At 45.4% G+C, this 12,683-nt stretch overlaps 1 protein-coding gene and 1 non-coding gene across 2 annotated transcripts in view; both read left to right on the top strand.

Moving 5' to 3' along the window:
- The window catches only part of CFAP221 (cilia and flagella associated protein 221), a 92,781-nt gene that overhangs the window by 66,976 nt on the left and 13,122 nt on the right, over positions 1-12,683 (top strand). Inside the window, exons 17-21 of the mRNA XM_045804097.2 lie at positions 619-699; positions 1,353-1,460; positions 1,549-1,680; positions 9,539-9,697; positions 11,011-11,102. Coding sequence (XP_045660053.2) covers positions 619-699; positions 1,353-1,460; positions 1,549-1,680; positions 9,539-9,697; positions 11,011-11,102 — 572 coding nt within the window. The remainder of the gene's footprint in view (positions 1-618; positions 700-1,352; positions 1,461-1,548; positions 1,681-9,538; positions 9,698-11,010; positions 11,103-12,683) is intronic.
- On the top strand, positions 5,406-5,511 carry LOC123796624 (U6 spliceosomal RNA). The gene has a single exon (XR_006780797.1). It is a non-coding gene; the product is annotated as a U6 spliceosomal RNA (small nuclear RNA).

The raw sequence follows: 12,683 nt of genomic DNA, 5'->3' as shown, positions 1-12,683 counted from the left end.
TAGGCAAAATGCAGTATTTATTGAGAGTCCATAACATGTCAGACACTGTTACAGGTTCTCTGAGTGACCGAGGCAGACAGCATGCGGGAAAGTAGTGCTTTGGAGATGAGCCCCTGTGGAAGGGAAGCAGCGGCAGCTGGGGTGGACGGGGAGAGGGGGAGCGGCCATCCTGGACAAAGGCCTAAGCTGGACTTGTGAGGAGCTCTGAAGCTTGGGTGGGGTGAGAGGACCCGGCACTTCTACCTTTGTTTCAACTTGTGGTTGGAAGCAGACTGCCCTGGAGGGGGGGGGCACACGACCTTGAGTGAGATAGCTCCTTAAGAGGGCTGACCCCAGAGAGTTGTTTCTGTCAACAGGACTCCTCGAGGTAGGGGGACTGAATCCTTTAAGCCCGCAGGGGATTCTGGGTGGCACGTGGCAGCACCCACAGCAGTAGAAAATAGAAAGGATCCCATGCACTGCGAGACAAGGAGAAGAGGTTGGTCGGCGCAGTCTCCATGCCCCACACATCAGGTAGAACTGAGGTCACAGGAAGGTTACGGACTGTATGATAGCAGAAGCAGGCGACTTTTACTCAGCATTGATCCTGTGTCAATGTTTTTGATTTCCACATTTCAGGCTCCTGATGGCCTTGGACTGGTTCCAATTAAACCTTCAGAAACTCAAATCAAGCAGAGCTTTTCCTTCTTCAGTCTGCAGGTCAGACCCATTGTATGGTATTAGTTAATGGGTTTCTTATCAAGTGAACAAAATGTTCTTGAACTTGAATTGTACCATTTTATTAGTTTTGTTCTGTTGTACATTATACACCGTGGCACACTGTGTGTATTTTTCTGCTGTTATTTTATGGTATGCACAAGGTATAACATATGTGGTTTATGGAAACCAGGATCTCTACTCTGTGGATATACAATATATTATTCATACACGAAGCTATCTGAACTACATATGTTAGAAACTTTAGAAACTTTAAGAAAAAGCACAAGATGAAGTGACCAGAAGTTAGTCGTCCTTCCTTGACGTAGATAGCCACTCCTGGTTGTGAAAATATAAATATTTCAAATCCACACACCAGTGCTCAGTATTTCTACAGGTAGACCCTGCGGTAGAGAAGAGTAATTGCAAATGCCTAACGTGTGTGCTGGGACCCAGAGCAGGGACCTGGAGCAGGGCTGGGACCTGCACTGAGGTCCCTCCGGAACTCACAGTTGCCGCAGTGGGATGTTCACAACATGGCGCTCGTTCTCCTTTTACCATCAGGCTACTCTAAAGTGCGCCTGTTGAGAATTAGATCCCATTAGTGGGGGACGGATGTTCAAGAACACCCACTCAGTTGTCTTCTTTGACCTCAGGTTCCTCAACTGTACAAAATTAAAGGGTATCAGCCATTCTGTGTCCAGAAGTCGTCAACAAGCTACAAACCTCAAAAGCTTGCCCGAGCTCTGAAGCAAGGGGCCGAGGTAACCCATCCCCACCTTTAAGAACTGCTCTCACGTTTCCCCTCTTGTCCTGGCATCAAGGCTAACACACCGCTTGGTCCCTTCACAGGATGAAGCCACCATCATAACTCTGCCCAAGCAGGATGCCACACCTCAGCTCCCTGGCGATACCTCAGTCTTGGGCATGAAGCCACCCGAGGCCTTAGCCACGTCTCCAAATTATGACCCGCTTTATATTTTTGTAAGTGACAACTGGCCTAAGTCTCGTGTTCTATGTGCCTCTACCTCAAGGCTTACTTTATAAGAAAACAGAAGCGTTAGTTAGGAATCTTTCTCTGTCTTTTGAGTTGCAAGCGTTAAATGGTATCTCACCTTTGAAGTTGCCTGTGCCAGCATTTATCGTTTGGGGACTATCAGTGTTTCTGTCTTTTTGACAATTTCAGCATTGATTTATGTTTATGGCAATAGCTTTATGGTCTTTTCTAATTTCATAATATTATATATATGATGTGTGTGTGTGTATATATACACATGTGTGTGTGTATATCCGAAGCTATCTGAACCACATGTTAGAAACTTGAATATATATTAATTTTATTATAATTTTATATAATGTATATTTATATTTTTATATAATATATAATAATTATATAAATTTTTATGTGTGTGTATATATACATAGAGAGGATATGTGTTAAAAAAAGAAGAAAGAAACAAAAACACAACGGAAAGAGAAAGTACATCAGCCCAGACCTCATCAGTCAGAGCTCTATTGATTCGTTCTTCATCCTTGGGCAGCACGTCCCTTCCATACCTAGGCCTCCGCCTCCCAGATTTCTCTGTTCGCTTTGTTTCTGTAGCCACACCGAAGTCACTTCCCTGAAGCACATCCTAACCATGCCACCGTCCTGCCCCACATTCTTCACCGACTCCCCATTTTCTTCCAGATTAAGTTCAAGCCTGTGCGGGGCCAACAACAAAACCGGCCCCCTGCTCTGTGCCCCTGCATAAGTTTCTGCCAAACCTCGTGCACTTGCCTCCTTCCCCAGGCCCTCACTTATGCCAGCCTGCCCTCGTGGGGTCCCCACTCCTACCCTTCTATTCCCTGCTACTCAAGTCCTGAACGAGTGAAACCCAGACAGGACATCTGATGTGGTTCTAAGTAACAGCGGGACCATCAGTGAAATGCCACGGCTGTTGCCCAAGTTATGGTCTGCATTTAAAGACGGACACACACATACACATAATTAAGAAGAATCTTAGATATGAGTTGAGAAAGGCTCCTTTTGAGAATCTCCAAATGAGAATCTGTATCCGTAACATGGGCAGAGATGCTGATAGTCACCCCCAAGGTCTCTCGGCCAGTCAGTGGGAGAGCGACGAGCTATGGACAGAAAGCTGCCTGTTTCCTGGCTGTTTGCCTCAGTGGCTCTTCCTCTGACTTGTGCTGCTTTCCTCCTGAGATCTGTGATGTTTGCTTTGACCATTATGGGGCATTTTCTCATAGTCTCCTTGGCTGAGAGGAGTGGTCCATGGAGACTCAGAATCTTGGAGCTGGGATAACCTCACAGGATGTTTAACTCCATGCTTTTCAAACTTCATTTAGTGCCAGAGCCCTCGAATCAGCTGAAACTTGACACAGAAAGTCAACATGTAAAATACCTAGAGTCTTACTTACTTGCTGGGATGGCAGTGGGTGGGAGGGTGTCCCTGCAAACTGTGGGGTCCCCCACAGCAAGGTTTGAAAAACACTCTTCAATCTCTTAACCCCCCAGATTCACCATTACCATCCCCTTCCCATTCTCAAAGTGAGGAAACTGGTGTAGAGGAATTACAGGAATTTTCCAGAGTCACACTCATACTTCCTTGGGAAAATATCAGTAGTTATTTATTAATTCATTAATTCCACAAACACTTAGAACATGCCTTAGGTTAGGAACCTAAGGTTAGGGCAGTTCATCAAAGGCACACAACAGTTCCAATTATTTATCCACCTAATAGTTTCAAAATACATGAAACGAAAACTAATTGAATTGCAAAGGAAAAAAAAAAAACCCAGACAAATCCACAATAATAGTTGGTGATTTCAACACCTCCCTCTCAATAATTGATAGAACAAGTAAATAGAAAATCAGTAAGGATATAAAAGATTTAAATACCATTATCAATCAACTTGACCTAATTGGCATTGCTAGAACACTCTACCAAAAACAACAGAATGCGGATTCTCTTCAAATATACACAGGTTTGTCAAGATAGAGCATATTTGGGGCCATAAAACAGCCTTAATAAAATTGAAAGTATTCAGATCATAGAAGTATTTTTTTCTGACTTTGAAGAAATTTAATCAGAATGAATAGCATAAAGATATCTAGAAAATCCCTCCCCCCAAAGAATTTGGAAGCTGAATTAAATACTTTAAAACAGCCTATAGTCCAAGGAAGAAATCAAAAGAAAAATTGGAAAGTATTTTTAACTTAATGAAAATGAAAGCACAAAAAAAATGTGGGAAATTTATAATGCTATACACCTACATTAGAAAGTAAGGGTGGGACTTACTGTCCTCAGCTACCCCTTTATTTTTTTATTTTATTTTTTTAAATTTTATTTATTTATTCGACAGAGATAGAGACAGCCAGCGAGAGAGGGAACATAAGCAGGGGGAGTGGGAGAGGAAGAAGCAGGCTCATAGCGGAGGAGCCTGATGTGGGGCTCGATCCCATAACGCCGGGATCACGCCCTGAGCCGAAGGCAGACGCTTAACCGCTGTGCCACCTAGGCGCCCCTCAGCTACCCCTTTAAACTCAAAAAGGAAGAGCAGATAAAATCCAGACTAAGCAGAAAAGAGAAATAATAAAGATTAGATTGGAAACCGATGAAATAGAAAAAGGAAAAACAATAGAGAAAAACTGGTTCTTTGAGAAAAATCAATAAAATGAATAAACCTAATCTAGGGGAAAAAAGGCAAAAGACATGAATTACCAATAACGGGACTGAGAGAGGTACCATCACTACAGATTCTACAGATATCAAAAAGATAATAGGTGGGTGGCTGGGTGGCTCAGTCAGTTAGTAAGTGTCTGCCTTTGGCTCAGGTCATGATCCCAGAGTCCCGGGATTGAGCCCCACATTGGGCTCCCTGCTCAGTGGAGAGCCTGCTTCTCCCTCTCCCTCTGCCCTTCCCCCTGGCTTATGCTCTCTCTCTCTTAAATAAATAAATAATTTTTAAAAGATAGTAAGTTAATATTATGAAAAACTTTATGCCAATAAGTTCAACAAGTTAAATGGACAAATTCCTTAAAAGGCACAAACTATTAATCTTATTCAAGAAGAGGTAGATAATTCTATTAGCTCCATATCTATTTTAAAAATAGAATTTGTGGTTAAAAAACTTCCCACAAAGAAAACTCCAGGTACAGATGCCTTTACTGGGGAATTCTGCAATCCATTTAAGGAAGAAATAATACCAAATCCACAAAAAATCTTCCAGAAGATGGAAAAGATTACTTCCCGACTCATTCTGGTGGTCAGTATTATTCTGATGCCAAAGCCAGAGAGAGACATTACAGGAAAAGAAAGGGATAGACCAGTATCCTTCATGATTCATGAGTAGATAGATAGATAGATAGATAGATAGATACATAGATAGATACATAGATACATAGATACATAGATACATAGATAGATACATAGATAGATACATAGATACATAGATACATAGATAGATATTAACAAATCATATTCATCATGAACAAATAAGACCTTATGCCAGGAACACAAGATTAGTTTAACATTCAAAATTCAGTGTACTTCACCACATTAACAGACTAAAAAAGAAAAACCAGATGATCATCTCAATAGGTGCAGAGAAGTAACCTGTCATTCCTGATAAATGCTCTCAGCAATTGAGATACAGAAGGGAAAGTTCTCAACCGGATAAAGAGCATCTATTAAAAACCTGGAGCTGTGCTCACTTCACCAGCACACATACTAAAAGTGGAATAATACAGAGATGATTGCATGGCCCCTGCACAAGGGTGACACACAAATTTGTGAAGCATTCCATATTTTTATTTATTTTTATTTTTTTAAAGACTTTATTTATGTGTCAGAGAGAAAAAGAGAGAGAGAGCACACAAGCAGGGGGAAGAGCAGAGGGAGAAGCAGGCTCCCCACTGAGCAGGGAGCCTGGCACAGGGCTCAATCCCAGGACCCTGGGATCATGACCTGAGCCAAGGGAAGCCATTTAACTGACTGAGCCACCCAGGCATCCCGCATTCCATATTTTTAGTTCATAATAAATTTGTTTAACACCAAACAAACAAACCTGGAGCTAGCATCATAGTGAATGGTAATCGACTGAATGCTTTGCCCCTAAAATCAGGAATAAGGCAAGGATATTTGCTCTTACTATTCTGTTAAGATTGTAACTATAGCCAATGTAACAAGGCAAGAAAAAGAAATAATAGGCATCTAGATTTGAAAGGAAGAAGCAAGACTATCTTTATTCACAAGCAAAATATTGTCTATATAGAAAAGGAGGAATTTGGAAACCCAAAGAAAAGAAAAGAAAAGAAAAGAAAAAAGAAAAGAAAAGAAAAGAAAAGAAAAGAAAAGGAAAAGAAAAGAAAAGAAAAGAAAAGAAAAGAAAAGAAAAGAAAAGAAAAAGAAAAGAAAGAAAAAAGGAAATAAATACCTGTCACAACTGGTAAAGCATTATAACAAAGTCTTGGAATGATATTCATGCATTAAGCCTGCAGGAGGAAAGGTAAAAGGCTCTGGGAGAGAGTTATAGAGGGAAGGGTGGACTCCACACACTACCAGTGCAGTTGAGAGGATGGAAGCATTCAAGGACTTTATATAAAGGTACATCATTCAGCAAAAGAAAAGGCCATTATGAACTCTAGGAGGGGAAATCAACTATAAATCAGTATGTGTTCCAAATAGCAAACCAAACTAAAGTTTGATGTGATTTTTAAGAGTTAATGGCAGGGGCACCTGGGTGGCTCAGTTGGTTAAGTGTCCAACTCTTGATTTCAGCTCAGGTCATGATTATAAGATCGAGCCTCACATTGGGCTCCGTGCTGGGCACGGAGCCTGCCTAAAATTCTCTCTCTCCGTCTCCCTCCGCCCCACTCCTTCTCTCTCCCTCTCTAAGCAAACAAACAAAAAGAGTTAATGGCAAATAGAAGAAAAAATAGAATTCATTTAGCCTTGCTACTAAAACTTTTCTCTATCAGTGACCTGATATGGAACCTTCACAAAAAACTATAATCTGAGCCTCTACTTGGCCTGGCAGAGAAAAATATTTACACAGTTAAGACAAAATAAAAGCTGTTTAATAGTCTCCAACTTTCAAAGACAACTTATGAACAAAGCATGAGGTCTTGGTTGTGGTTCCAGAATGCAAATGTTAATAATCTCCATAACAGAAAAGCAAAATTGTGAAAGAGAGGAAGAAAGGTACAAGAAAGCGTAGGAATGGTCATGTTTTCATTTCACATGAGGGGGGAGTTGAAATACTCGACTAAAGATGATGAAACAAGAAATAGGGGTAGTAGTGCATCCTTTCACGTCACAAAGCTAACTCACCACGGAACCAAAAATAACAATGTGATTTTCAAAATTGGAAGGAGGAAGTTTGGAAGGAGCGTTTGTGTACATGAGCAAAATCCTTATCTTGCATAGGAATGAGTCAGTGGATACTGTCTGAGGTTGATAATAGAGAAATGGAAGAATAAGCATAGTGTTTAGAGTAGTGACCATTAGAGACACAAAACTCAGAAATAATGGAAAGAAACAGCCTCTGGGATATGGGCCTGGGGACAGGGCCAGGGCCAGGGAGTGTCCTCAGGAGCCCCATGGCTTTTTATCACAAATCCTTCCATCCTGGGTGAGTTGCTACCACATGCATGCATTAGTTTGAGGAAAATTAAAATCATTATGGGATGACCACTCAGACCACTTACCCTGGTAGCAATGGCCACGTGGGGGAATCTGAGGTATGACAACTACTAAGGACAGTGATCTCGCCATTTCCAAAAATATTTCATTCAGTACACTTGGCCTGAGGCAGTTTGAGAGAGTTGGCCACACAGCAACTTCACACACCCTCAGTATAGGGGATACTCCTGAAGGCCACACAGCTAACTTCCCGTCCCCGGTGTTGTGTATCTTGCCCCCATCACCACCCAGCTAAGGTACAGCTAGCCCCTCCCCCATCACACTGTCTCCTAGTCTCACAGTGACTCTACCCAGCTGGGGTCTCAGTCACTCCTGCCCCAGTTCCCTCTGGAGTCCCTTCCCAGGCACGTTCCTGATTGGCCTTTCATCACTTGGTGGCGGTGTGGTGGGGGTGCGGGGGGCAGGGGGGATCTTCTGGCTGTGGGAGTCAGCAGTTATCAGACTGTTACAGTCCAGTCACGCCCCTTACCCGGGAAGTGGAGTTGTGCTCCTTTTTCCCTTCTTCAACCCTGCCCGTCTCCCCTACTTCCTGCCTGGGGTTGGCCAAAGTTCTCCTTGCTCAACTTCTGGGCGTCTCTCTGGTGTAATTATGCAGAGGACCTGGTCCGCCCAGGGAGGATGGGGGGGGCTCGCTCTGTCTTCTGTCCTTGGGTTCTCCTTCTGTGATACACTGGAGCGGGAAATGTCCCCTACTTCCCCCAACACCACCCTCCTTGCCCTCCTTCCTCCTCATCTACCTTCCTGTATGTTCTCAGACCTCCCCTGCTTTGTCCCACTAGGGCCCCCACCTTTCACCTGGTTCCCACCCTCCAGCCCCCATCTGGGCAAGGGGTCCTCCCTTGAGCTCCAGGGGGTGGAATGCAATGTTTTCATTCTCTTCTGTCTCTGTCCCCACCCCACACAGTGCTCAGAGGAACCCGAAAAGAATCTGCTGCTGCCAGACATATATATGTAGATATGTACCCTAACTCTTCCTCCAACTCCAAGTACCCCCTGGGGGCTTTGCTTGCTTCTCCTTTGCTGTGGGCGATGCAGACTTGGTCAGTGGGCATCCTCCTCTCCCTGACCTTGCCTTCCTCTGTATCCTCGAGTTCCGGCAAAGGCCCTCTCCCCATCTTCCTCCCTGCTTTTAGCCTCAGGTCAGCCTCTGGCACCAACAGCGGTCACTCTCGCAGCGTTCTCGACGGGGCCACACTTGATTCCCACCCCTGGAATCTAGGTGCTGTATTCCTCCCCACCTCCCACCCCCAGTCTAGCTACATTTTCTTCATTGTGGGAGACATTTGTTTCTTGGCAGTGAGATGGGGTTTCTATAAGCCATGTGGAGTTTTGTTGTTTGGTGGGGGGGCGGGGGGGAAGCCTTTAAAAATCATACGAATGAACAAAAAGAACAAAATGCCAACTTAGTGGCTCTTAAACGTCTGATAGGAAACAGCGGTGAGGGGCAGAGCTCCGTTTTGTGTGGGACAAGAGTGGGGTTTCCTGGACTAACCCCAGAAGCGACATTAAAAGGCTCTCTATTTTTGTATTTTGATATAATCGCTCTGGGCCTCCATCAGTTTTGTTGGAAAATTAAGAAAAAACAGGCTCTCCCTTAAAACCAGATACTGCATCCGAATGGAGCCTTCCTGAATTAAAAACATTACCGAAACAATATTAAATGTTGGCATTTCCTGATCTATCAGATGTCATCCTCTTCTTTGTCTTGTCTGTAAAGTAGTTTTTAAGAAGCTATTTTTGTTTTCAAAACCAGAAGGTTCTTTGCTTTTTAAAACTAGTTTGCTTATTTAATAAATGCCCCCAGTTCATCAAATTTAGAAATAAATACAGAACTTGAAGCAGTTTTCAGCCCCGCTTTCAGTGGTACTTGTTTCCACGAGAACTTAGTAAACCTACATGGCATGGACCGAAACTCTTAAACCAGCAGAGTGACATTTATGAATGACTGTGACTGCCCCGGTTGAAGAACGCTGTCTTCAGAGGCTTCTCTTTCCCAGACAAGCTGACAGGGACCCAGAGTGTTAGTGCTAGCAGGAGCCATGGACGACATTTGCTGTCGCCCACTTGTCGTGGCCTGACTTAGAAACCGGTAAACAAATGAGAATTTTTTTTTTCTCTCTCTCTCTCTCCTGCAGAATCCCAGCCCAGGATTATTTGCTGTGAAGCACCCTCTGACCTACGCAGAAACCCTGATAGATTACCATCTGTGCCCTCACCCCAAGTACAAGTTCATCAGGGAGTCCCACAGGGGATCCAGCATTCCTCTCACCCAAAAGCAGTTTCTCCATCACACGGTAATGGCAGCGGCAGGCTCTCGGGCAGAGCTGGCGCTGGGCTGCGGGGAAGGGCAGGGGGACAGGCATGGAGGGGCCCCCTGGAGTTGAGGTCTGCAGTCAGAGCTTGCAGAACAAGAATGGTACCCTCTCATATCGCCGGCCTCGGCTCTGCGCTTGTCCTGTCTGTACCCACCTCGCGGGCTGCATGTGCAGCCTTATTATTCTCTTTTGCACTTGAAAGCTGTGCCTAATACTCGTTTTAGTCCCATTGCAACCATGTAAAACGAAGGTCACGTGCCAGGTGAAACCCCATGGTCTCACCTCCTCTCTCTTCGGCTCCAACAAGTGTAACATCAGAATGGACGAGGTGGTGAGGTGACCAATGCACAGTACGGGAGAGGTTCCAGAGAATTCCTTCTCCCCTTAGATGACCTAAATGGCCAGAGTCACCTCTTAGAGGTGGTCCTCAGGCCCTGCAAAGTCCCTAAGTCACTAACAGATCATTATCTCTGCCTGTTTCTGCCCACCGCACCTCACCCCGCCTCCTCTTCCTGGGCTACCCGCTTGCCTTTCTGATCTACATGTTCCTGTGCAGGGACCCATGTCCCTGGGATCCCTCCCTCTCCTTCATTCCCCATAACTGCCCATCACCGGATCCCCCAGTCTGCCCCACACAGCAGGCGAATCTTCTGCTTCACCTCATGGGCCACCCCTGTGCGGAGAGCCCTCCCTAGAAACCTTCCCTCGACACAAATGGGTCTCGTTTTCCAGTTTAAAAACCCTCGGTGGTCCCTGCTGCCCAAGGGAGCGGCTCCAAGCTCATTAGCTTGGCCCACAGGTCCTTTGTGACCAGCCTTCCTGTCCAGACTCACTTTCCACTAGTCCCGTCCGGCGCCGCACTCAGCCAAGCTGGTGGCCCCCCGACAGCGCCCTCCTTCGCATGTCTGTGCGTTTGCAGGCATGTTGCCCTGCCAGGAATGCCGTCCGATGACGAACATCGCTTTAGTGTCACATTCACAAAACAGATGGTAAGGCCCGATCTGTCCTCCATCACCAGGCCCAGTTCCTTGTGTGCCTGATGAATCAGGGGCAAGAAAATCTCCCCTTCGCCCCTACTTTAGCTCCCCGTGCCATTGTTTAATGTCTTCTGCTAGAGAGGTTGTCTTTTAGCCTCAGAAGAATTCAGTTGAACTTAATGAAATTATACATTTTGGAGCTAAACTTTTAAGACTGCCAAAAAGCCAGCTGAATGAGATGGAAGTCCTTCCTAGGCTTGACCTCACCAAACAGATCCCTTACGTGTGGGACCCTGTGCCTGGCTTTCGCTACAGGACATTATTCCTGGGATAATGCACTGGAAGAAGTTCCAGCCGCTGGCTCTCTCATCCTTACCCGAAACCTCGAAGACAGAGACAACACAGAGGTAAGCCGCAGCTATCTGTTCATCTCCCAGAGGTATGTTTGCCCCACAGATGACAGAGGCTGTGAACCTCAAAGTTAACCGCCAATACTGTGTCAAATCCTACTTTTAGGGTTTTAGGGAAGTTTGCTAGTTAGAGAAATATGATGATGTATCACTGACTCACATATTCTGAATTATCTTTTTTTTAAGATTTCATTTATTTGAGAGAGAGAGAGAGTGCACGAGAGAGAGTATGAGCAGGGGGAAGGGGTAGAGGAAGAGGGAGTAGCGGGCTCCCCGCTGAGCAGGGAGCCTGATGCGGGGCTCGATCCCAGGACCCCAGGATGGTGACATGAGCCGAAGGCAGACGCTTAACCAACTGAGCCACGCAGGTGCCCCATATTTTGAATTATCTTCATTGAGATATACTTCTTAAAAAAACTTAATGTCACAAGTGGCTGATCGCCCCTATTTCAATAAACGTGGACAACCAATCCATATAATTCAGCTGAAATATTCGTGGTCAATGTTTAACATTCTTGAATTGTCAGAATTAGCCTTCTACACCGTCCGCACCCAACTCCCGAGGATCTGCTTCTCTCTGTGCCGCAGCCTGTGAGGCCCCACAGCTGCCGTCACACACAGACGGAGCTCAGCTGCAGAAACGGAACAGGAAGATGAGCATATCGTTGGACCAAGAAAGAAGGCACCTAGAGTCAACACATGTTTGCTAGTTTGCTCATTTAACACCTCTTCAAAGCCCTAAGATCGCAAACAAGGAGTCTGATGACTTTTCTTTAGGACTCTGGCTGGGCAGTCACCCACTCCTGAGCCTCTGAATTTGCTTCAGTCCTTTGTCCTTACAAACATAGTTAAATAGCTTCTTGGCAAGTGGATGTGACTCGTACTCAAAATGGTGGCCATCGGCAGTCACCTTTCCCTCAAGTCCTTTGATCCAGAATGAGGCCCACCCCGAGGAAACCTGAGCTCTGCCACTATGTGGGATCAGTAGGTGATCACTGTACCACCCCCCCCACCCCCACCAGCATCTCCTGGATCCTCTGAGGCAGGAACTCAAGCCTCTCCCTCCCCAGAGTGTCCCCTGTGACATCAGCCACACTCCTCGGCCTCTTCTCCCAGTCCTCTTGCCCATTAAAACAAGGGCGCCTGGGTGGCTCAGTCAGTGAAGCATCTGCCTTCAGCTCAGGTCATGATCCCAGGGTCCTGGGATCGAGCCCCACATCAGGATCCTTACTCAGTGGGGAATCTGCTTCCCCCTCTCCTTGCTTGTGTGCGCTCTCTCAAATAAATAAATAAAATCTAAAAAAAAAAAACAAAACAAAAAACAAAAACAAGGGGATGGACATTTTCATGTCAGTAGGGGTAAGAGAGCTCACTGGTTGTGCCGTGACCCTCTGTGCGCTGTCTACCCACCCTCCCCAGGTACCTGAGGGGCTCACTGAAAGCCAGTGTATGACTTATGCTGAATTGAACTGCTTCCTTCATTGCCAGGGGATGAACTAAGCAACATTCAGCCTCCCTTCCCTAGGCGTTGCCACAGGCCATCCCTTTCGGGTTATTTTCTTAGCACTTCTTAGCTAC

The sequence above is a fragment of the Ursus americanus genome, chromosome 1 (assembly GCF_024610735.1).
Source record: "Ursus americanus isolate L20-20 chromosome 1, mUrsAme1.1.p, whole genome shotgun sequence".
Lineage (NCBI taxonomy): Eukaryota > Metazoa > Chordata > Mammalia > Carnivora > Ursidae > Ursus > Ursus americanus.
The sequence above is the reverse complement of the archived record's forward strand: the minus strand, read 5'-3'. Positions and strand labels throughout refer to the sequence as shown.